At 44.5% G+C, this 25822-nt stretch overlaps 1 protein-coding gene across 2 annotated transcripts in view; it reads right to left on the bottom strand.

Moving 5' to 3' along the window:
* LOC140429754 (SH2 domain-containing adapter protein B-like) overlaps positions 1-25822 on the bottom strand; it is a 199443-nt gene that overhangs the window by 124193 nt on the left and 49428 nt on the right. For both annotated transcript variants that reach the window (XM_072517127.1, XM_072517128.1), the window contains exon 2: positions 18849-18978. In XM_072517127.1, the coding sequence (XP_072373228.1) occupies positions 18849-18978 (130 nt within the window). The remainder of the gene's footprint in view (positions 1-18848; positions 18979-25822) is intronic.

The raw sequence follows: 25822 nt of genomic DNA, 5'->3' as shown, positions 1-25822 counted from the left end.
GGGACTCCCACTTTGCTCATAGATCCACCCGGTGTAGCACGTGATCTGACACCACAATCGTCATGTACTCCATCGTAGCCACTCATGTCATCAATGTCTTATCCTTAACAAAAAGGTTTATCCGGGAATAGCCCTTATGGACATGGGAAAAGAAGGAAACTCCCTCGACTAGGTCTCTCAAAGCACCACAGATCTATACCGCCCATAATTCCATCCAGCTGCATAAACCTCAAAACCTCCCTAGCCATCTTCCTGGGTCCAGAGCATGTGCGGTTCTAGAACTGTGTTAAAGACCCCCTGTGAGTGTCTAAGTCTGGGATCAACGTCAGAACCCACCTCATGCCGAACTATCAATATCAACAATACAATTCAAACCTAGTCATACATATTTAGAAACTCCGGATTCCCTGGTCACATTAAAAACTTGCTCACTTCCTCTGGAGTGTCCGTATAATGTTCCCCATTCCGAAACGTGATCCATAAATAAGCCAGATACAGAACCCCAAATTTTGCACCTTCTTCATGTGGGATCACCTTGACTATATTGAACCGACCCGATGCTTAGCCAGTTCCGCACCCCAATCATGGTAGACAACCCCGCCCATGTACTCTTCTTTATCTGTCTGACCTATCTCAAGATTTGCTCCTTGTCCAGGAAATGGTGCAGGCGCACCACCATCGCCCTCGGCTGCTCACCCTCCTTCAGCTTCCTTCTCAGCGTTCTAGGCACTCAGTCGACCTCGAGAGGATGGTCAAAGGCTCTCTCCCCCATCAATTTCTCCAACAATTGTGCTACATATTCTGTGGCCTGCAAATCTTCGATCCACTCTGGCAGTCCCACTCTGCGAATATTTTGCCGACGCTCGCGGTTTTAAAGCTCAATCTTGTCGCGCAACTTTGCGCAGCTATCGGCAGCCAAGTTAAGTTCTGCTTCTAACAAGGTCAGCCGGCCCTCGTGGTCGGACATGGACTCTTCCATTTTTTGCAGCAACGCACCCTGGGCTTCAAGTTTCTGTTCCACTCTTTCCACAGCCGCTCTAATCGGGTCTGTGACTTTGGCCTGGTCTTCAGAGGTTTCCAACCTCTGCTCTTTAAATTGATGCATTAGCAAGTCCACCAGTTGATCGGTGGACCATTGGGCTGGAAATGCCGATTCCGGGCCCGCCGCTATTGCACCTTCGACTGAGCTCTCCAAGGCCTCGTGCAGCCATTTTCTTCCCCACTAACCTTGGGAGGGTGAGCACCGGACATAGTTTAAAATAGAGCCACTTTCTTCCTTAAAAGTTTGGAAAAAAAAAAAATCCAGCTTTGAAAGGCCGTCCAATCGGGGTACCAGGTTGAAATACACTTCCCCATGTGGGAGCCATGAGGTTCGCGACCGTCTTCAGCATGATCAACGGCACGGAGGACCCGGGAACGATCCCGGCCCCAGGTCACTGTGTGGAATTTGCACATTCTCCCCATGTCTGCGTGGGTATCATCCCCACAACCCAATGACGTGCAGGTTAGGTGGACTGGCCACGCTAAATTGCCCCTTAATTGGAAAAAAATAATTGGGTACTCTAAACTTATTTTTGCTCACACCAAAACGAGCATCACAGACCAAAAACATCAGGTTGACTTTTCCTAGAATGGCTTTTAGAATTGTGCATTGTTTTCTACATTTTCGGTTTTAATTTCTAGCGACTGCAGTAGGTTATTTTATTGTAAATCAATTTGAGTGGTTGCTGTTGTTAAGTGGATCCAGGCCAGAAGTTAAGGTGCAAAACAGACAGAATTATTTTCCCCGATAAGTACATTTATTCACAAGGTGCAGCCTTACAGGTATCTGCCTCTGAACTACTACCCTCGTGCTCCAGCTGATTCACTTTATACTCTTTTGGTTAACCAGATTATCAAGGGGAAAAAAAACAATCAACAAATTTAATTAAAGGACAGCCCCTTAAAGAGGCCCTGCAACAAAAGATATAAAATCTTAAATCTTAAAAGGAAACTTAACAACTTAAAATAAAATCTAATTGTGGAACCAATGATGCACTCCGGCCCACCAGCCACAGAAGGCTTAAACTGCACTAGTGGAGACTGCATGCTCCCTCTCCAAGGACACCTGGGCGTGAATGTAGCCCTGGAAAAGGGGCAGACAATCAGACTGGATGACCCTGTCCACTCTTTGGACTTGTTCATGGCCAGGTTGACCAGACCCAGGAGCAGGCTGTTGACTCACTTTATACACCAACAAATGAAAAAATTATCAGTTTATATTCAAGCCCCTTGAATGGGACACAGTAACTAAAACAACATGAAAGGATGTGATGGACATCTGGGTGAGTTCTTAAGAAATCCCTAGAACCTGCTTTTGTTGCATCTGTCATTTACTTCAGAGTATGCTGTGCCTGACCACAGTTCACCAGTTGGTTCACATGTACCGCATACTTATTCAGAATAATAGAATATGCGGTACATGTGGAAATTGTTTTATCTTTCCAAATTTTTATCTGTCTGTAAAGATAAAGCCGGAGTGAAGGAATAGTGAATAGATGAATCATTGTCTTGTGTTTATATTGAGATCTTTCCAACATTTTAGTCTAGTGTGAGGCGGCAGAAGAGACGTCAACTCAGTCACCTTGACTGTACTGTGGGTAGCCGAATAACCCCTCCAGTGACAAACAGGAGGAAAATCATCATGGTGGCACGGTAGCACAATGGTTAGCACTGTTGCTTCACAGCACCAGAGTCCCAGGTTCGATTCCCAGCTTGGGTCACTGTCTGCACATTCTCCCTGTCTGCGTGGGTTTCCTCCGGATGCTACGGTTTCCTCCCACAAGTCCCGAAAGACCTGCTGTTAGGTAATTTGGATATCCTGCATTCTCCCTCCATGTACCCAAACAGGTGCCGGATTGTGGCGACGAGGGGCTTTTCACAGTAACTTCATTGCAGTGTTAGTGTAAGCCTACTATATGTTTCTTCCTGTTTAATGAAGGTTTTATTCTTTAATTTAAATGTTCACCAGCAAATTCTGTGAATGTGCTCAGTGACTACCCTCCCCTGTTTCAAAAAAATCATTTGGATTTATCAAGCCAAATTATTAGTGCAAATTAACGATTTGGGTAAAGATGCTCAGAGTTGTGCCAGGAAGGTAGAGTACAAACTTAGTGCACCAGCAGCTAAGGCCAGAGGTTGCAAAACTGGTAAAGTATAAAGTTAAATATTCTGCACCTGAATGCGCAGCATTCATACCAAAATAGATTAAGAGTGAGGGAACCATGGTTGACAAGAGGTTGAATGTCTTGTTAAGAGGAAAAAGGAGACTTATGTAAGGCTGAGGAAACAAGGTTCAGACAGGGCATTGGAGGGATGCAAGATAGCCAGGAGGGAACTGAAGAAAGGGATTAGGAGAGCTAAGAGAGGGCATGAACAATCTTTGGCGGGTAGAATCAAGGAAAGCCCCAAGGCCTTTTACACATGTGAGAAATATGAGAATGACTAGAGCGAGGGTAGGTCCGATCAAGGACAGTAGTGGAAGATTGTGTATGGAGTCTGAAGAGATAGGAGAGGTCTTGAACGAGTACTTTTCTTCTGTATTTACAAATGAGAGGGGCGATATTGTTGGAGAGGACAGTGTGAAACAAATTGGTAAGCTCGAGGAAATACTTGTTAGGAAGGAAGATGTGTTGGGCATTTTGAAAAACTTGAGGATAGACAAGTCCCCCGGGCCTGACGGGATATATCCAAGGATTCTATGGGAAGCAAGAGATGAAATTGCAGAGCCGTTGGCAATGATCTTTTCATCCTCACTGTCAACAGGGGTGGTACCAGGGGATTGGAGAGTGGCGAATGTTGTGCCCCTGTTCAAAAAAGGGACTAGGGATAACCCTGGGAATTACAGGCCAGTTAGTCTTACTTCTGTGGTAGGCAAAGTCATGGAAAGGGTACTGAAGGATAGGATTTCTGAGCATCTGGAAAGACACTGCTTGATTAGGGATAGTCAGCACGGATTTGTGAGGGGTAGGTCTTGCCTTACAAGTCTTATTGAATTCTTTGAGGAGGTGACCAAGCATGTGGATGAAGGTAAAGCAGTGGATGTAGTGTACATGGATTTTAGAAAGGCATTTGATAAGGTTCCCCATGGTAGACTTCTGCAGAAAGTAAGGAGGCATGGGATAGTGGGAAATTTGGCCAGTTGGATGACGAACTGGCTAACCGATAGAAGTCAGAGAGTGGTGGTAGATGGTGAATATTCAGCCTGGATCCCAGTTACCAGTGGCGTACCACAGGGATCAGTTCTGGGTCCTCTGCTGTTTGTGATTTTCATTAATGACTTGGATGAGGGAGTTGAAGGGTGGGTCAGTATATTTGCAGATGATACGAAGATTGGTGGAGTTGTGGATAGTGAGGAGGGCTGTTGTCGGCTGCAAAGAGACATAGATAGGATGCAGAGCTGGGCTGAGAAGTGGCAGATGGAGTTTAACCCTGAAAAGTGTGAGGTTGTCCATTTTGGAAGGACAAATATGAATGCGGAATACAGGGTTAACGGTAGAGTTCTTGGCAACGTGGAGGAGCAGAGAGATCTTGGGGTCTATGTTCATATATCTTTGAAAGTTGCCACTCAAGTGGATAGAGCTGTGAAGAAGGCCTATGGTGTGCTCGCGTTCATTAACAGAGGGATTGAATTTAAGAGCCGAGAGGTGATGATGCAGCTGTACAAAACTTTGGTACGGCCACATTTGGAGTACTGTGCACAGTTCTGGTCGCCTCATTTTAGAAAGGATATGGAAGCTTTGGAAAAGGTGCAAAGGAGATTTACCAGGATGTTGCCTCGAATGGAGAGTATGTCTTACGAGAAAAGGTTGAGGGTGCTAGGCCTTTTCTCATTAGAACGGAGAAAGATGAGGGGCGACTTGATAGAGGTTTATAAGATGATCAGGGGAATAGATAGAGTAGACAGTCAGAGACTTTTTCCCCGGGTGGAACAAACCATTACAAGGGGACATAAATTTAAGGTGAATGGTGGAAGATATGGGGGGGGGGGGGGGGGGGGGGGGGGATGTCAGAGGTAGGTTCTTTACCCAGAGAGTAGTGGGAGCATGGAATGCATTGCCTGTGGAAGTAGTTGAGTCGGAAACATAAGGGACCTTCAAGCAGCTATTGGATAGTTACATGGATTACGGTAAAATGATAGTGTAGATTTATTTGTTCTCAAGGGCAGCACGGTGGCATTGTGGATAGCACGGTTGCTTCGCAGCTCCAGGGTCCCAGGTTCGATTCCGGCTTGGGTCGCTGTCTGTGTGGAGTCTGCGCATCGTCCCCGTGTCTGCGTGGGTTTCCTCCGGGTGCTCCGGTTTCCTCCCGCGGTCCGGGGATGTGCAGGTTAGGTGGATTGGCCATGATAAATTGCCCTGTGTCCAAAATTGCCCTTAGTGTTGGGTGGAGGTGTTGACTATGGGTAGGGTGCTCTTTCCAAGAGCCGGTGGGCCGAATGGCCTCCTTCTGCACTGTAAATTCAATGATAATCTATGATTAATCTAGGACAAAGGTTCGGCACAACATCGTGGGCCAAAGGGCCTGTTCTGTGCTGTATTTTTCTATGTTCTATGTTCTAATGGTTAGCACAGACAGAAATAAATATGTATGACCTGATAACAATCACAGAGATATGGTTGCAGGGTGAGTAGGGCTGGAGCTTCAATGTTGAAGTGTATTTGACATTTCAAAAAGGTAGGATGCTAGGAAAAGGTGGTGGGGTAGGTCTTTTAATTAAGGGTGTTATTAAGATAGTAGTGAGAGATGACCTCTACTTGAAAGAAAAAGATGTAGAACCAGTGTTGGTAGAGATAAGAAAGAAAGGTATAATGTTACTTATGGGAGTAGTTTATAAGCCCCTTAAGTCAGCATATACAGGGAGCAATAAATGGGATGAGTAAGAAAGATACTGCAATAATCATGGTGCCATTAATCTACATGTACACTGGATGAATCAGATTAGCAAAGGTAGCCTAGAAAATGAGCTCATAGAACGTTTGCAGAACAAGAGGAACAGCCCATTCTAGAGCTAACCAGCGTGTAAGCTATTCTACATTTGGTAATGACCTACAAGATAGGACTAATTAATAACCTCATGGTAAAGAAGACATTATGTGACAACAATTATAACATGATTGAATGGGTGCGGGTCTAAGAACAGTGTTTCAAACCAGAATGAAAGGTCATTATATGGATATTTGGCTGGTTTTGGTTTATTGTCACGTGTACCGAGGTACAGTGAAAATTATTTTTCTGCAAGCAGCTCAACAGACCATTAAGTACATGAAAAGAAAATGAAATGAAAAGAAAATACATAATAGGGCAACACAAGGTACACAATATAATTACATAAACATTGACATCGGGTAAAGCATACAGGGGTGTAATGTTAATCAGGTCAGTCCCTAAGAGGGTCGTTTAGGAGTCTGGTAACAGCGGGGAAGCTGTTTTTGACTCTGTTGGTGTGTGCTCTCAGACTTTTCTATCTCCTGCTCGATGGAAGAAGTTGGAAGAGTGAGTAAGCGGGGCGGGAGGGGTCTTTGATTATGCTGTCCGCTTTCCCCAGGCAGCGGGAGGTGTAGATGGATTCTATGGATGGGAGGCAGGTTCGTGTGATGGACTGGGCGGTGTTCACGACTCTCTGAAGTTTCTTGCGGTCTTGGGCCGAGCAGTTGCCATAGCAGGCTGTGATGCAGGATATGAAAGCAGAGCGAGTTAAAGTGAACTGGGGAAGTAGATTAAAATATAAGATGCTGTATAACTCTCAGCAAAAGATTTATCCCAGTACGAAAGACTCTGAGGAGGATACATCATTTGTGGCTGAAGTTGAGTGAAGAATCCGCTAAAGCAGCACACATGGATTGGAAAGGTAGAAAACAAAGATTCTATTTATTCACAATATTACACTCTCCACTCCCCGAAGGGCCTCCTCCATGACCTGCTCCCAGGCCGGGGTTTTTGTACTAGAGATCTGAACTCAGTTAAGGGGGAAACCCTGCCCCCTCGTTACCAGGGGAACTCTTATTCAGAGGGGGTCACCTGGAATCTAATTGTCCATACCTTGTGACCTCCCTGAGGGTTATAGCATTTGAGGATTGTGTCAAATTGTAAGTAAATGGTACAAATCTGCAAAGGTTAGTGATAGGTCAGAGATCGATTAAATTTAAGAGATAGCAAGGTAACCTGGCAGGGCCTGAATTTTAGGCACGATAAAATTGGATATCTTAATCAAACTGCAGTCAACCTCAGGCAGGCCTGTGGGAATTCAGACATATACACAGCACACAGATAAACTGCCACGACATGTCCAAACCTCTCCTCTCAATCACACATCAGGACATCATCAATTCTATTGATATGGACCGATTTGTTTTGGATTGCCTAGATCGAGCCAGAGTTTTGGACATCCAGAATTCCCACCATTGCCTTATATGGCAACAAGTTACGTGCAAACAACATCACTGGAGATGGGCACCTGGGGGCGGGCCCCAGTGTCCCGTCAAGTGGTCGTTAAGAAACCCGTTGGGTGTTGGGACCCCCTCCCGAGGCTCATTGGCCAGAAGCCAAAGAAGTTTCTGGAAAGGCCCAGAGGGAGGGGGATAAGACACACCCAGTGAAGACTCCATGCAGAGACAATCGAGACATCTGACCAGAGGTGGAAGGAAGCAGCGTGCGAGACCCAAGTTCGCAAGGACGAAATACCCTGAGGAAACAAAGACTCAGAATCGGATCCACAACTCATCGATACGGGTAGTATTCAGAATCGTGGGATATTTTAGTAAGGTTTTGGGACAATTTAAGGGTAACTGATTTTACGGTTTGTTCAATAGATTTTATTGCATTTTACACTTGTGTTGCCCTTTGTTCGCCTAGATATCCGGATAAAACGTTTGATTAATAAACTGGTCGAAGTCTGAAGCTTTATAGACAACAGCAAAGAATTAAGAAAATAAACAATAAAGAGGAAGCAAGTTGAAAGCTAGCTAGTAATTTTAAAAACTGATAGAGTTTCGACAAGTATTTAAATAAGAAAAGAGTAACTAAAGATAGCGTTAGTACTCGAGAGTGAGTCTGGGGAATTGACAATGGAGAACAAGGAAATGACGGAGGTGTTGAAAATATATTTTGTGTTTGTTTACACTGTACAAAACTTAGAAATTTCCCAAATATGGATAAAATGAAACCTATCATTGTCCATGTTTTGGATGCATACAGAAGACCGAAGCCCCAAACCCAGCATCAAGCTCATGGTCCATACAGCAGCCCTCCTGTATGAATCAGAAACTTGGACAGTGTACAGGAGACACCTCAAGTCCTTGGAAAGATATTACCAATGCTATCTCTGCAAATCCACTGGCAGGATAGGCATACCACTGTGAGTGTCCTCTCTCTCAGGCCAATATCCTCAGTATCGAGGCACTGGGCACGCTTGACCAGCTGTGATGTCCCAGCCATGCCTGACACAAGACTCCCAAAACAAGTGCTCTACTCTGAGCTCCGCAATGGCAATAATCACTAGGAGGGCAGGACACTCTGATAACCTCTATAAATAAATGCAACATCCCCACCGACATGTAGGAATTGCTTGCCTTAGAATTCACAAGCTGGAGCAAAAGCATCTGCGAAGGCACCAATCACCTTGACTGTGGTAGGGCGAAGCACACAGAGGCAAAGCATAAACAGCGGAAGGAGAGCACCTGCCAGCACCTGGAGAGGGATTTCAGAACTCAGTGATACAGAGGGATCTGGGTGTCCTGGTACATGAATCAAAAAAAATTAATATGAAGAAACAGTTCAGTGATCAGGAAGGCAAATTGAATGTCAGTGTTTATTACAAGGGGAATAAAATATAAAATTAGGCATGTCTTATTGCATTGTACAATATACTGGTGAGACCAAATTTTAATACTGTGTACAGCTTTGTTCTCCTTATTTGAAAATATATAATTGTATCAGAAGCCATACAGGGAAGGTTTATTCAACTCATTCCTGATATGAAGGGCTTAACCTATGAAGAAAGGTTGAACAGACTGGGCCTATACACATCAGAATCACTGAATGCCTACAGTGTAGAAGGAGGCCATTCGGCCCATCGAGTCTGCACCTACCCTCTGAAATAGTACCCTACCTCAGTAACCCCACCTAACATACTCATTTCTGGATGGCTTGAGCAATTTACCATGGCCAATCCACCTAACGTGCACATCTTTGGACTGTGGGCTATAACTGGAGCACCGGGAAGAAACCGGTACAGACATGGGGAGAAAGTGCAAACTCAACACAGTCACCCAAGGACGTAATTGAACCTGGGTGCTGGGAGGCAGCAGTTCAAATTGGAATTGCAGAATGAGGGGTAATCTTACTGAGACATAAAGGATCGTGATTTTTCATTTCTTCACCCAAAGAATGGTGAGCCTGTGGAATTTGTTACCACAGGAAGTAGTTGATGCTAAAATAAAGCACAAGAACAAAGAACAAAGAACAATACAGCACAGGAACAGGTCCTTCGCCCAACCAAGCCTGTACCAGTCATGATACCAACCTTTGCTAAAACCCTCAGCACTTCCTTGTGCCGCATCCCTCTTTACCCATCCTATCCATGTGTTTGTCAAGATGGCTTTTGAACGATGTTAATGTATCTGCTTCCACAACCTCCCCTGGCAATGCATTCCAGGCACTCACCACCCTCTGCGTAAAAAATCTGCTTCGCACACCTACTCTAAACTTTGCCCCACGGACCTTAAAATCTTGCCCTCTGGCGACTGACCCCTCCACCCTGGGAAAGAGTGCCTGCCCATCCACTCTATCCATGTCCCTCATAATTTTCATAGAATTTACAGTGCAGAAGGAGGCCATTCGGCCCATCGAGTCTGCACCGGCTCTTGGAAGGAGCACCCTACCCAAGGCCACACCTCCACCCTATCCCATAACCCAGTAACCCCACCCAACACTCAGGGCAATTTTGGACACTTAAGGGCAATTTAGCATGGCCAATCCATCTAACCTGCACATCTTTGGACCATGGGGGGGGGGGGGGGGGGGGGGGGGGGAAACCATAGCACCCGGAGGAAACCCACGCACACACTGAGAGAATGTGCAGACTCCGCACAGTCAGCAACCCAAGCCGGGAATCAAACCTGGCACCCTGGAGCTGTGAAGCAATTGTGCTAACCACTATGCTACCGTGCTGCCCATAATCTTGTAGACCTCCATCAGGTCACTCCTCAACCTCGGTCTTTCTGACAAAAAACCTTCCAGACCAGGCAACATGCTGGTAAACCTCCTCTGCACCCTCTCTAAAGCCTCCACATCCTTCTGGTAGTGTGGCGACTCGAGGTCGCAATATTCCAAGTGCGGCCTTCTCAAGGTTCTATATAATTGTACCATGACTTGCCAGTTTTTAGACACTATGCCCCATCCAATGAAGGTAAGCATTCCGTATGCTTTCTTGACTACCTTGTCCACTTGTGTTGCCACCTTCAAAGATCTGTGGACCTGCACGCCCAGATCTCTCTGACTTTCTGTATTCCCAAGAGTTTTGCGTTTCACGGTATATTTCCCCTTCATGATGTTAGACCTGCTAAAATGCATGACCTCACATTTGTCTGGATTTAACTCCACTTGCCATTTCTCTGCCCAAGTTTCCAACCTATCTATGTCCTGCTCTATCTTCTGACAATCCTCAACACTATCTGCCACTCCACCAACCTTGGTCTCATCAACGAACTTACTAATTAGACCTGCTAAATTTTCTTCAAAATAGTTTATATACATTACAAACAACAAGAGGCCCAAGCACAGATCCTGGTGGAATACCACTAGTCACAACCTTCCATGCAGAAAACATCCTTCTACTGCTACCCTTTGCCTTCTGTGACCGAGCCAATTATGTATCCATCTTACCACCTCACCTCTGATCCTGTGTGATGTCACCTTTTGTACCAGTATGCCACGAGGCACGTTGTCAAAAAGTCCATGTAAACAACATCCACCGCCCTCCCCTCATCAATTATCTCTGTCACCTCCTCAAAAAACTTGATCAAGTTAGGGAGGCACGACTTCCCCTTCACAAAAGCACGCTGTCTATCGCTTATGAGTCCATCTGTTTCCAAATGGGTATAAATCCAGTCCCTGAGAATTCTCTCCAATAATTTACCTACTACTGATGAGGCTCAGCGGCCTATAGTTTCCAGGGTGATCCCTGCTACCTTTCTTAAACAGCGGCCACATTAGCTATTCTCCAGTCTTCTAGGATTTAAGCTGTAGCCAATAAGGATATAAAGATATCAGTCAAGAGTCCAATTTCCTCCCTTGCTTCCCTCAGTATTCTGGGGTAAATCCCATCTGGCCCAGGATATTTATCCACCTTAATATCTTTTAAAAGACCGAATACCTTCTCCTTTTCGATGTTAACATGATCCAGACTGTCGACCCACCCTACCCAAGAATCATCTTCCACAAAGTCCCTTTCTTTAGTGAACACTGATGCAATGTATTCATTTAGTACCTCACCCATTTCCTCTGGCTCAACACAGATTCCCCCCACTGTCCTTAAGTGGTCCAATCCTTTTCCTCGCCACCCTCTTGCTTTTTACATACAAATTAAAAGCTTTGGGATTCACCTTAATCCTACTTGCCAAGGTCTTTTCATGACCCCTCCTAGCTCTCCTAATTTCCCGCTTCAGTACCTTCCTACTGTCTTTATACTCCCAAGGGTTTTGACTGTCCCCGCCCTTCCAGACCGTACAAAAGTCTCCTTTTTCTTTTTGACGAGGTTCACAATATCCCTCGTTATCCAAGGCTCCCTAAACGTCCCATTCTTATCCTTCGTTCTCTCAGGAACGTAACTTTCCTGAATCGTAATCAACTGTCACTTGAAAGACTCCCACAAGTCTGATGTTGATTTACTATCCAACAGCCGCACCAAAATGCAAATTCTTCAATTCCTGTCTAATGTTATCATAATTCGCCTTTCCTCGGTTTAGCACCTAACACGAGGCTTACCCTCATCCCTGTCCAAAAGTACCCTAAAACTTACGGAATTGTGTTCACTGCTCCCAAAATGTTCCCCTACTGAAACCTCAACCACCTGTCTAGGCTCATACCCCTTCCCTTATTGGACTATCTACATCAAGAGGCCTTCCTGGATACACCTTACAAACTCTGTCCTATCCAAACTCCTAGCACTAACTGAGTCCCAATCAATATAGGGTAAATTAAAATTCCCTACCAGAACAACCCTGTTACTTTTGCACCTATCCAAAATCTCTCCACCTATCTTCTCCTCTATCTCCCACTGGCAGTTGGGGGGCCTGTAATAAATGCCCAACATTGTGATTGCCCCCTTCCTGTTCCTGAGCTCGACCCAGATTGCCTAATTATGGGAGCCCTCCACGGTGTCCTCCCGCAGTACGGTTATAACATTCTCCTTAATCAGTAATGCTACTCTCCCACCCATTTTACATCCCTCTCTATCTCTCCTGAAGCATCGATATCCTCCAACGTTCAGCTGCCAATCCTGCCCTTCCTTTAACCATGTTTCTGTGATAGCCACAAGATTGTAATTCCAAGTACAAAAAGTACTCTAAGTTCATTTGCCTTCACGCTATACTTCTGGCATTGAAACAAATACACTTCAAACCACTGCGTTTGAGCAGACAGGGTGATCTTGTTCTCTTACTTTTGTTCTATTTCCCCCTCAGAACCTGATGTTCATTACGATTGTGGGGAGGCTTTTGTAAACAAGTGATCCCCATAAAACTTCAGGTAAATCACAAATCTTAAAACTGTATCCCATAGTTCTAGTATAAGAATAGAACATAGAACATACAGTGCAGAAGGAGGCCATTCGGCCCATCGAGTCTGCACCGAGCCACTTAAGCCCTCACTTCCACCCTATCCCTGTAACCCAATAACCCCATCTATCCTTTTTGGTCACTAAGGGCAGTTTATCATAGCTAATCCACCTAACCTGCACATCTTTGGATTGTGGGAGGAAACCAGAGCACCCGGAGGAAACCCACGCACACACTGGGAGAACGTGCAGACTCCGCACAGACAGTGACCCATCGGCGAATCGAACCTGGGACCCTGGCGCTGTGAGGCCACAGTGCTGCCCGCTTGTGCTACTGTGCTATCCAAATAAGAGGCTTCTGTTTTAAGATGGAGATGAGGAGATGAGATTTTTTTTGCTCTGAGGGTGGAGTTCTCTTGCCCAGAGAGCAGAGGAGGCTGAATTCTTGAATTTATTCAAGGCAGAGTTAGACAGATTTTTGATAAAAAGGGAGTCAAGGGTTAAGGGGGGCAGTCAGGAAAGTGGATTTTAGACCACAACCAAATCAGCTACCATCTTATTAAATTGCAGAGCAGGAATGAAAGGCTGAATGTCCTACACCTACCTACAAAGTCTTATGGCCTCCATAAACATGCAATCTAAACCTTGCAGAGTCTGCGTCGCAGTCCTCCCAACAAGTCTGTTATTTCCCCATTTTAAAATCACCCTTCTTCCCCGATTATTCACCTTTGTTTTTTTAAAAACTTTTATCCTAGTGTCCCGCCCCTATAAAATTAACTTAAACCCAACCCTTCTTTCCCTATTGCACTAGTTAATTGCCAGTCTTATAATGCACCACCTTGCACAAGTCTTTCCTGCCACAGAACAAGTCACAATACCTCAGGAATCTGAAGCCCTTCTTGCACCATTTCTCTCGCCACATATTAACATTAACCTACTTCATCTTACTGTTTCTTTCCCACTGGTATGTAGCAACAGAAATAATTTAGAGTTTATAACTTTTAAGCTCCTGCTCATTAACTTCCTCCCTTGATTCTGAAACTCTTGACTGCAGGACCACAGCCCTCATTCTTCAGTTTACTTGGTTCCAATATGGACCACAGCTTCCGTCTGTTTATCTTCTCCCTGCAAAATGCTCTGCTCTCATTCTGTGGAATCCTTTTACCTTTGCACCAGGGAGTCAATACACCATGCAAGCCTTGCATGGCTCCCCTGACTAACATTTACATCAAATTTATATGGGCTACAAAATAAATATTTGGCTTCATCAAAAGAAAACATCAAACAGCAGTCTTTCCATGTTCTCTAATGACCTGTAAATACAACAAACTGACAGTGACAGTTGTTTCAATGACAGAATTTTAATGAATTGCAACTGTATTGCCATCTGTTTAATGATTGCATGTATTTATATATCTAATCAGTGACTTCACTAGCTTTAATGGAAGCCTGGAGTTTTACCATTTGAACATAATTTTAATTCTGGTCTGGATATTGCATTGTCACAGACCTGCAAACAAAAAAAACTTTCTCAATAAAAAATATACGTGCAAAACAAGTTGATGACCATTCTGTTGCATTATACAAATGTTACAACTCTGGCTCGTAGTTAGTTCCTTCCTTATTAAAGTCTGATATTAAAACAGACAACAACTGTCCTGATTCAGCTGATGCCATACGTATGCCGCTTTCCTTCAAATCCATTTGCAAAAGAAACAGCCACAGTTGGCTACAATTATATCTAAATGCATGGGACTTTGCAGAGTACAACAATCAAATCCAAGGTACATATCAAAATGGAAAAGGGAATATTGATGTGAAAACTGCTGACTGCACTTATCAGCTATGTCTCAGTGTTGGGAGCACTTTTTCCTCTAAACTATAAGGTTCTGGGCTCAAGCTCCACTCAAGTGCTGGAGTGCAAAAGTCAATGCTGACACTCCAGCGCAGTATTGAGGGAGTACTGCACTGTTGGTGGTGCCATTTATCAGGGAAGACGTCCAATTGATACCTTATCTGCCTGCTAGGGTGAACGTACGAGATCCCACAGCACTAAGTAAGCAATAACAGGAGAGTTAATCCTGGTGCTCTGGACAATATTTATTCCTCAATCAACATTCTACAAAGCATAGTATATACTTATTATTACATTTCTGTTTGTGGAGTTTGAGCGCAAATTGGGTGCAGTACATCCTAAATTAGAGTTTTTCAAAGTCCAGGTCGCGACTCACGGGTGGATGTCGGCGCTTCCACAGTGGTCTGGTTGTGGAACAAGTGCCCAAAGGCCGCTACCAGTTTTTACATTGAGAATGGTGGCTGCTGCTGCCTTTAAATGAAAATAAATGAGGTGTGTGAAGTCTTCCAGCCAGAAGCAGCAGCAGAGAGCAGATCAGCAAGCCCTGCATGTACACTTGACACCAAACGCCTTGTATATGCTTTTAGCATCAAATCACAGACATCTTCCAGCTATTGGCAACAGGACTGCAAGGATGGATTGTTTTCCTAAAAGTAAGAGATGGCCAGAGACTCAAATAGGCAGTGTCCCTGCAGGATCTCACAACATAATCTGCTGGAGGCTGCTCAGGAGAGTCTCAGGCAGGACTGAGCAGTGCTAGTGTTAGCTCCGAAAAGAGATCCAGGCCCTCTGGTCAACAACTTACAAAGAAGAAACTTAACTCGGGAGAAAATAGCAGTATAAAGATGATTCCTTGAGGTCTGTTTATGTCAATTGTGCAAATAAGGATACAAAGCCCATGTGTGTTAGATGCAGGGAAGTACTGGCAAATGAGAGAAGTTTCAGATTTTGAAAGAGAAGTGGTGGGTGAAAAATTCCTTTTGAGGTGGAGACACCAAAGTCAGTTATTAACTTGGAGCTGGCTCGAAACAATGCTGCTATAGCTGATGTGTAATGCCCCATTAAAAACATGTCTAAAGCCCATGAGGTCGTCAGCATTCTGGAGTTGCACCTCCCAGGAGTCTCCACTACTGAGTAAAACACGCATTTTGTTGCTATTGTGCTTCACGACAACCTACATGTGCGAGGTTGGATTTTCTGTTTTCATAAAGATGAAAACGGCACAAAGGAACTGGCAGTCTGCACCTGATATGTGCATTGTCCTCTCCTCTTTTGAACCCGATTAAAGTGAGATAAAGAGGACCAAGCAGCGTCCTCTTTCACATTTAAGGTAAGCAACATGGCATGTGTCACAAAGGTCTGCCGATGTGGGTCCCAAAGGTCGGCCGGTTGGCAAAAGTGGGTCCATGCAAAAAAAGTTTGAAAAGAAGTCCTAAGTGACCTGTGACTGCACTTCAATGAGTCCTTCTCTCTAATAAAAACAAAAAACTGTACCGGCTAGATATTTGCATTTAATAGAAAATGCTGAAAAAATTTAGCAAGTCTGGCAGCATCTGTGGAGACTTAACTAGAGAGTTAGAGTAAATAAAGTTTAATTCGACTTCTTTATACAGCAAATGGCAGAACCCTTGAGAGTATTGACAGGCAGAGGGACCTGGGTGTACAGGTCCACAGGCCACTGAAAGTGGCAAAGCAGGTGGAGAAGGTGACCAAGGCGGCATATGGCATGCTTGCCTTCATCGGCCGGGGCATCAAGTATAAAAATTGATGAGTCATGCTGCAGCTGAGAGAACCTTAGTTAGGCCACATTTGGAATAGTGTTCAATTCTGGTCGCCAACACTACCAGTAGGATGTGGAGGCTTTGGAGAGGTTACAGGATGTTGCCTGGTATGGAGGGCATTAGCTATAAGAGAGGTCGGATAAACATGGTTTGTTAGAACTATGGGACGTTGCAGGGCAACTTGATAGGAGTCTACAAAATGATGAAGGACATGGACAGAGCGGATAGTCAGAAGCTTTTTCCCCAGGATGGAAGAGTCAATTACTGGGGGACATAGGTTTAAGGTGCGAGGGGTAAATTTGAGAGGAGATGCGAGAGGGGAGTTTTTTTTGTTGTTTTTGTTTTTTTTAAACAGAGGGTAGTGGGTGCCTGGAACATGCTGCCGGAGGCGGTGGCAGCAAGTACAATAGTGACATTCAAGGGGTGACTTGACAAATGCATGAATAGGATGAGAATAGAAGCGCCCAGGAAGTATAGAAGGTTTTAGGTTAGACGCAGGCTTGGAAGGCTGAAGGGCCTGTTCCTGTGCTGTACTTTCCTTTGTTCTATGTTCAGACCTGAAGAGGAGTCACATTGTACTGCAAACGTTAACTTTTTCACTTTCACTTTCCACAAATTCCTTGGTTTCTGTGGATATTAGCACTCCTTTCCCTTGGCTTCTGTGGCTATAACTTATCTTTCATTCCCTCACCCCACACTATAAATATCTCCCATTTTCTATGTCTGGATACAGAACTGGCTAGGTCATAGAAGGCAGAGAGTAGCAATGGAAGGATGCTTTTCTAATTGGAGGGCTGTGACCAGTGGTGTTCCACAGGGATCAGTGTTGGGACCTTTGCTCTTTGTAGTATATATAAATGATTTGGAGGAAAATGTAACTGGTCTGATTAGTAAGTTTGCAGACGACAAAGGTTGGTGGAATTGTGGATAACGATGAGGACTGTCAGAGGATACAGCAGGATTTAGATTGTTTGGAGACTTGGGCGGAGAGATGGCAGATGGAGTTTAATCCGGACAAATGTGAGGTAATGCATTTTGGAAGGTCTAATGCAGGTAGGGAATATACAGTGAATGGTAGAACCCTCAAGAGTATTGAAAGTCAAAGAGATCTAGGAGTACAGGTCCACAGGTCATTGAAAAGGGCAACACAGGTGGAGAAGGTAGTCAAGAAGGCATACGGCATGCTTGCCTTCATTGGCCGGGGCATTGAGTATAAGAATTGGCAAGTCATGTTGCAGCTGTATAGAACCTTAGTTAGGCCACACTTGGAGTATAGTGTTCAATTCTGGTCGCCACACTACCAGAAGGATGTGGAGGCTTTAGAGAGGGTGCAGAAGAGATTTACCAGAATGTTGCCTGGTATGGAGGGCATTAGCTATGAGGAGCGGTTGAATAAACTCGGTTTGTTCTCACTGGAACGAAGGAGGTTGAGGGGCGACCTGATAAAGGTCTACAAAATTATGAGGGACATAGACAGAGTGGATAGTCAGAGGCTTTTCCCCGGGGTAGAGGGGTCAATTACTAGGGGGCATAGGTTTAAGGTGAGAGGGGCAAGGTTTAGAGTAGATGTACGAGGCAAGTTTTTTACACAGAGGGTAGTGGGTGCCTGGAACTCACTACCGGAGGTGGTGGTGGAAGCAGGGACGATAGTGACATTTAAGGGGCATCTTGACAAATACATGAATAGGATGGGAATAGAGGGATACGGACCCAGGAAGTGTAGAAGATTGTAGTTTAGTCGGGCAGCATGGTCGGCGCGGGCTTGGAGGGCCAAAGGGCCTGTTCCTGTGCTGTACATTTCTTTGTTCTTTGTTTGTTTGTTTTTATTTCCGACAAAGGGTCATCTGGACTCAAAACGTTAGCTTTTTTCTCTCCCTACAGATGTTGCCAGACCTGCTGAGATTTTCCAGCATTTCATCTTTTGGTTACAGATTCTAGTATCCGCAGTAATTTGCTTTCATCGGAATATTACTGTGGAGAGATTTAATAGAATTCAAATTCAAGAAAGGGTTGACAAGCAAAAAACTGTTTTCAGTGGCAGCTGTGTCATTAACCAGAGGACACGCATGCATTTATGATAATTGGCAAAGAGTCAGAATCGACTTGAAGATTTTTTTTGTTTGTTTGTTTTACACATGAGCCACTTTGAACTGGAACACAATGTTTGAAATATTGGTGGAGCAGATTCAATATAACATGCAAAAAAAAGAGAATAAATGAATAACTGAAGGAACAAAATCATAGGAATATTGGGAAAGAACATGGGAATGGGGTTAATTGGATAGCTCTACCAAAGAGCCAGCATCAATCTTTAATGCAGCTCAGGTGACTGCAGAAGACAAAAATACATTGAAATATATCTATTCTGTTGTGCAGAGTTTGGACACACTAACCTTACCTGCCATCATCTTCTGTGCCTCATAAGGTTCCATGTAACCATTATTTTCTACTTCTCGCTTTCTGATAATTTTATTCTTCAACTCATTTTTGGCATCAAATGGGTCAGAGTAGTCATCTCTAATGGCAACCTGAAACAATCAAAAAGTGATTCAAATTATTAGCATATCTGTAACTGATATGGCAGAACTGCCATGGGCAGAATATAGAACATACAGTGCAGAAGGAGGCCATTCGGCCCATCGAGTCTGCACCGACCCACTTAAGCCCTCACTTCCACCCTATCCCCATAACCCAATAACCCCTCCTAACCTTTTTGGACACCAAGGACAATTTAGCATAGCCAATCCACCCAACCTGCACGTCTTTGGACTGTGGGAAAAACCGGAGCACACGGGAGGAAACCCACGCAGACACAAGGAGAACGTGCAGACTGCGCACAGTGGCCCAGCAGGGAATCAAACCTGGGACCCTGGCGCTGTGAAGCCACAGTGCTATCAACCTGTGCTACCGTGCTGCCCAGTTAAATTTATATAGTGCCTTCAATGAAGTAAAACTTTCCGCAATGTTTCACAAAAATAAAAACAGATGGAAGGCAGAGGTGGGAGTGGTGCAGTGGTATTCTCACTGGACTGGAAACCCAGAGACCCAGTGTCATGGAGCTGGGTTCAAATCCCAATATTTAAATTTGAATGTAATTAAATATCTGGAATCAAAAGTCTAATGATGATTTCTGGACCTGGACTGACTCAGTGACTGTTGTGGGGCTAACACCGGCATCACATGTCTGACACAAAAGCAAAATGGGTAAGGGGGCCAATCCATGGCTTACAAAGGAAATTAGAAATGGTATCCGATCCAAGGAAGCATACATTGGCCAAGAAGAAGAATAGGTCTGAGGATTGGTAGCAGTTTAGAATTCAGCAAAGACAGACGAAGGGATTGATTAAGAAGGGGAAAGCACAGTACGAAAGGAAGCTTGCAGGGAACATAAAGACTGATACTAACAGTTTCTATAGATATGTGAAGAGAAAGAGATTGGGAAAAAGAAATGTAGGCCCCCTACGGACAGAAACAGGGGAATGCATAATAAGGGCTAAAGGAATGGCTGAGCAATTGAATACATACTTTGGTTCTGTCTTCACAAAAGAGCACACAAATCAAATACCAGAAATGTTGAAGAATGAAAGGTTTAGTGAGAGGGAAGAACTGAGGGATATCAACATTAGTAGAGAAATGGTGCTGGGAAAATTGATGGGATTAAAGGCGGATAAATCGCCAGAGCCTGAGAATCTGCATCCCAGGGTGCTTAAGGAAGTAGCTCTGGAAATAGTGGATGCATTGGTGGTCATCTTTTGTGATTCTATAGACTCTGGAACAGTCCTTGCAGATTGGAGGGTAGCTCACATCACTCCAATATTCAAAAAGGGAGGTAGAGAGAAAGCAGGTAATTATTGGCCAGTAAGCCTAACATTGGTAGTGAGGAAAATTCTTGAATCCATTATCAAGGACTTTATGGCGGAACACTTTATAGCAGAGAAAGCAGTGGCAGGATCAATCAGAGTCAGCATGGATTTATGAAGGGGAAGTTATGCTTGAAAAATCTGTTGAAGATGTAACCAGTACAGTTGACAAGGGAGAGCCAGTTGATGTGGTATATTTGGACGTTCAGAAGGCTTTAGACAAAGTCCCGCATAAAAGATCATTGTGCAAAATTGGGATTGTGGGAAATGTATTGAGGTGGATAGAAAACTAGTTAGCTGAGAGGAAACAAAGAGTAAGAATTAATGGGTCCTTTTCAAATTGGCAGGCAGTAACTAGTGGGGTGCCACAGAGATTGGTGCTGGGACCCCAACTATTCACAATGTATATTAATGATTTGGATGAAGGAACAAAATGTAACATCTCAAAGTTTGCAGATGATACCAAGTTAGGTGGGAGGGTGAACTGTGACGAGGATGTAGGCATCCTCAGGACAGGTTGGCGAGTGGGCAAATCAATGGGAGATGCAGTATAATTTGGACAAGTCTGAGGTTATTCACTTTGGAAGCAAAAACAGGAAGGTAGATTACTACCCGAATGGAGATTGCTATTTGGTGTGTAATCGGTGCATGCCGCGATTTCGGCAGCAGAAACTATTCTCCACCCAATTGCATTTCCAGATTCCACCGGAGAATCCTGCCCCGTACCTTTTACTTGTTTGGGAAAAATATCGAGGAACAGAGTCATAGGACTGACAATTAGCTTTTCACAATCAGGGAAAAATTCTATTAAGCATGAAAAGTTTGATTATAATACAATGCTCCTGAACTTCATTTATCTTCACAAATGTGTATAAATTGCAGGGACCATACAGGTTGCACAATATATCTTGCGCTAGAATGTTGTTGGTAAATACAGCCCCTGTAACCCACCAGGATAAATGTAGCCATACAAAATCCCACTCTGAAATCAAGTGGTAGATTCCACCCAATCTTCCTAAATCCCCCAACTGTCAAACAAATGTTTCCAAACTCCACTCTCAAAAACACATGCTTCAAAATCTCTCAGCTTTCAGAGTAAGAATCTTCCAGGCTTTCCAATTCTCCTTTCAGTATTCCTTTGTTTTGAATTGCCACGTGCATCTAAACTTCCACACAAACCTTAAGGTACTCGGTTCCTACTGTTTCAAAGACCGGAAATAAGGACAGCAAACCCTACAATTGCTTCAGGTATGTGGCTTTTCTCCAGCCAACCTCATCAGCTCTGCTCTTCCCAAATTTGACATACCTTCAACCAACAGTAACCAACTGTTCCAATTGCAGTTCCTCTTTGTTCCTTTTTATTTCAATATTCCTGGCAATTTCTCATCATTCTCAGGTTTTTAAACAAACTGTCCTTTAGTTTCAGGGACTTGCACATTACTCCATTGTTTGGCTTTCCCACTTCCAGCAGGGCTCTGAGAGCTGTTCATTCTCGAGCTTCCTAGCTCCAACTGCTTTTTTCAGTTAAACCCAACAATCACGTTCCCTGGTTGCGAAGCAACATCTCATTCTTTCCCAAGCTCTTGTTTACTTCACCCATTATAAACACTCAGCACAATAGAGACGGTTTGAACTGAAACCAAAAATCCCATACCTACGAATAGCTTCGATTTACATGAATCTAAGAGTTTTACCCTTTCTTACACAAAAAAGACTAAATTGAATTCACTTAAATCTAAACCTTGTTTCTAATATTTAAGAAGACAAGGATACAAATAACATTGCTTCCTGACACTGTCCTTACCTCATCATGTGACTTCAGCCCACAGAAATGAACAAGAACAAAGATAGTTACAGCACAGGAAGGGACCCTTCGACCCTCCAAGCCTGCACTGACAATGCTGCCCTTCTAACCTAAAACCTTCTACACTTCTGGGGCCTTTATCCCTCTATTCCCATGCTAATCGTGTATTTGTCAAGACGCCCCTTAAACATCACTATCGTACCTGCTTCCACCACCTCCTCCAGCAGAGAGTTCCAGGCACCCACTACCCTGTGTAAAAGAAATTCCCTCGCACATCTCCTCTAAACCTTGCCCCTCACACCTTAAACCCAAGTCCTCTAGTAATTCCACCCTGAGAAAGGTTTCTGACTATCCACTCTATCCATGCCCCTCATAATTTTGTAGACCTCTACCAGGTCACCCTTCAACTTTTGTTGTTCCAGTGAGAACAAAGAGTTTATTCAGCCTCTCCTCATAACTAATGACCTTCATAGCCCAGGCAACATAATGGTAAACCTTTTCTCTAAAGCCTCCACATCCTTCTGATAGTGCGGCGACCACAATTAAAACAGTATAGTGCGGCGACCACAATTAAAACAGTATATTCCAAGTGTGGCTTAACTAAGGTTCTATACAGTTGCAGCATGACTTGCCAATTTTTATACTCAATGCCCCTTCTGATGAAGGCAAGCATGTCCTATGCCTTCTTGACTACCTGCGTTGCCACTCTGTGACATGTGGACCTGTACACCCAGATCCCTCTGCCGGTCAATACTCTTAAGGGTTCTGCTATTTACTGTATATTTCCCACCTGTACCACACCTTCCAAATGCAATACCTTACCAACAGGTAGACGAGGGTAGAGCAGTTGATGTGGTGTATATGGATTTCAGTAAAGCGTTTGATAAGGTTCCCCACGGTAGGCTATTGCAGAAAATACGGAGGCTGGGGATTGAGGGTGATTTAGAGATGTGGATCAGAAATTGGCTAGCTGAAAGAAGACAGAGGGTGGTGGTTGATGGGAAATGTTCAGAATGGAGTTCAGTTACAAGTGGCGTACCACAAGGATCTGTTCTGGGGCCGTTGCTGTTTGTCATTTTTATCAACGACCTAGAAGAGGGCGCAGAAGGGTGGGTGAGTAAATTTGCAGACGATACTAAAGTCGGTGGTGTTGTCGACAGTGCAGAAGGATGTCGCAGGTTACAGAGGGACATAGATAAGCTGCAGAGCTGGGCTGAGAGGTGGCTAATGGAGTTTAATGTAGAGAAGTGTGAGGTGATTCACTTTGGAAGGAATAACAGCAATGCGGAATATTTGGCTAACGGTAAAGTTCTTGGAAGTGTGGATGAGCAGAGGGATCTAGGTGTCCATGTACATAGATCCCTGAAAGTTGCCACCCAGGTTGATAGGGTTGTGAAGAAGGCCTATGGAGTGTTGGCCTTTATTGGTAGAGGGATTGAGTTCCGGAGTCATGAGGTCATGTTGCAACTGTACAAAACTCTGGTATGGCCGCATTTGGAGTATTGCGTACAGTTCTGGTCACCGCATTATAGGAAGGACGTGGAGGCTTTGGAGCAGGTGCAGAGAGATTCACCAGGATGTTGCCTGGTATGGAGGGAAAATCTTATGAGGAAAGGCTGATGGACTTGAGGTTGTTTTCGTTGGAGAGAAGAAGGTTAAGAGGAGACTTAATAGAGGCATACAAAATGATCAGGGGGTTGGATAGGGTGGACAGTGAGAGCCTTCTCCCGCGGATGGAAATGGCTGGCACGAGGGGACATAGCTTTAAACTGAGGGGTAATAGATATAGGACAGAGGTGAGAGGTAGGTTCTTTACGCAAAAGAGTGGTGAGGCCGTGGAATGCCCTACCTGCAACAGTAGTGAACTCACCAACATTGAGGGCATTTAAAAGTTTATTGGATAAACATATGGATGATAATGGCATAGTGTAGGTTAGATGGCTTTTGTTTCGGTGCAACATCGTGGGCCGAAGGGCCTGTACTGCGCTGTATCGTTCTACGTTCTATGTTCTTACATGTTTCTAGATTGAACTCCATTGGACATCTCTCTGCCCAAGTCTCCAACCGATCTGTATCCAGTGGTATTCTGTGACAGACTCCATTGCTGTCCGCAGTTCCATTCACCTTTGTATCCTGCGCAAAGTTACTAATCAGACCAGTTACATTTTCCTCCAAATCATTTATCTATATATATTACAAATAGCAAAGATCCCAGCACTGATCCCTGTGGAACACTACTAGTCACAGCCTTCCATTAGGAAAAGCACCCTGTCTTCTATGACCCAAGTCTTACAACACTAAGTTAAAGTCCAACAGGTTTGTTTCAAATCACTAGCTTTCGGAGCACTGCTCCTTCCTCAGGTGAATCCACATCAATTCTATGACTGAGTCAGTTCTGTATCGATCTTGCCATTACCTCGATTCCACTCGTCTTCACTTTCTGTACCAGTCTGCAATGAGGAACCTTATCAAAAGTCTTACTGAAGTCCATGTAGATGACATCCACTGCCCTACCTTCATCAATCATCGTCTTTGTTTGTATGGTTTAGGAAGTTAGTGTGATGAAATGTTTGAGTGAGTGTAGTTTATTGAGGATACTTAGAGGTTCCGATTTTCTTGTTTTGTAATGTTTGACATAGCGCCCCTCAGAATTGTCAGTTAAAAATTTTTGCATAGTTATGGTCAGTGTAGAGGCCATAGAAGAGTGCTCGCCGGGTCAGGGAATGAAGAACAATACAGTTATGTGATCCTTCACGCTTTGCGTTAGGATCACAAGGAGGGATGTGTAGCCACCTGGGTTGGCTAAGTCCCGATCTAAAATGGAGAACAGCAAAGGCTGAAGGGAAATTCAGCCAACACAGGCAGAAACGAGCAGGTGCAAGTTACTGTGTATTAAACTCTGCAAAAGCCCAGACAGCATCGATACATGCAGCCATCTGCATAATAATATAGCAGTCATCTACATACTAATGAGCGATCCCCGGGAACAATCGCAATATTTGGGACAAACGAAGCAAAGCCAGACTCCCCGGCGCCAGCAGGAGCCAACACAAAAGAGGTTAACAAACACCTCATCGATCAGGGAACCGCTCCAGTATTGGAGAAATCGAACCAAGCGATCGGAACGAAGTCCAATCACTTGGTACCAGGTATAGGGTCCACCCCGAAAGGCGGAAAGCCCCTGGCGACTATAAAGTTAAGCCCCCAAGTTCAAATCGTTCTTCTTCACCGGGTCACTCAGCAACGCGAACCAACCCTTGACCGTGACCGGTTCAACTGCCGCCGATATCCAGCAAGTCTCAAGTCAATGCTCGCTACGAGATAGGCGCTCCTAGCTACCAGTCCGTACCAACTCCGAATCCCACAGACTCAGAACCCGAACGAAAAGCCACTTGTTCCCCTGATCTGGTGAGCCAGTCCGAAGCGAAGTATAGGCCTGTTCGTTGTAGAAGTAGCTTAGAAATAGACAGCAGATAGTTCAGGCTCCAATGAACCCTGTAACCACCCACCGCACAGCCACATCGGACGATACGGAATTTCTGTACACGACCCCCTTAACAGTGACCCAATTACAGGACGCGTGCGATAAAATCAAACTGTTCCTCCCCACCTCAGACCCCCACCACTTCTTTGCCAGAGTGAAGCAGCAGGCGACCATGTATGGCCTGGCCGAGCATGAGCACGTAAAACTCAGTTTTGATTTTAGAC

The sequence above is a fragment of the Scyliorhinus torazame genome, chromosome 9, assembly GCF_047496885.1.
Source record: "Scyliorhinus torazame isolate Kashiwa2021f chromosome 9, sScyTor2.1, whole genome shotgun sequence".
In the NCBI taxonomy this organism is placed as follows: Eukaryota; Metazoa; Chordata; class Chondrichthyes; order Carcharhiniformes; family Scyliorhinidae; genus Scyliorhinus; species Scyliorhinus torazame.
Note: the sequence above shows the minus strand (reverse complement) of the source record. Positions and strands in the feature narration are given on the sequence as shown.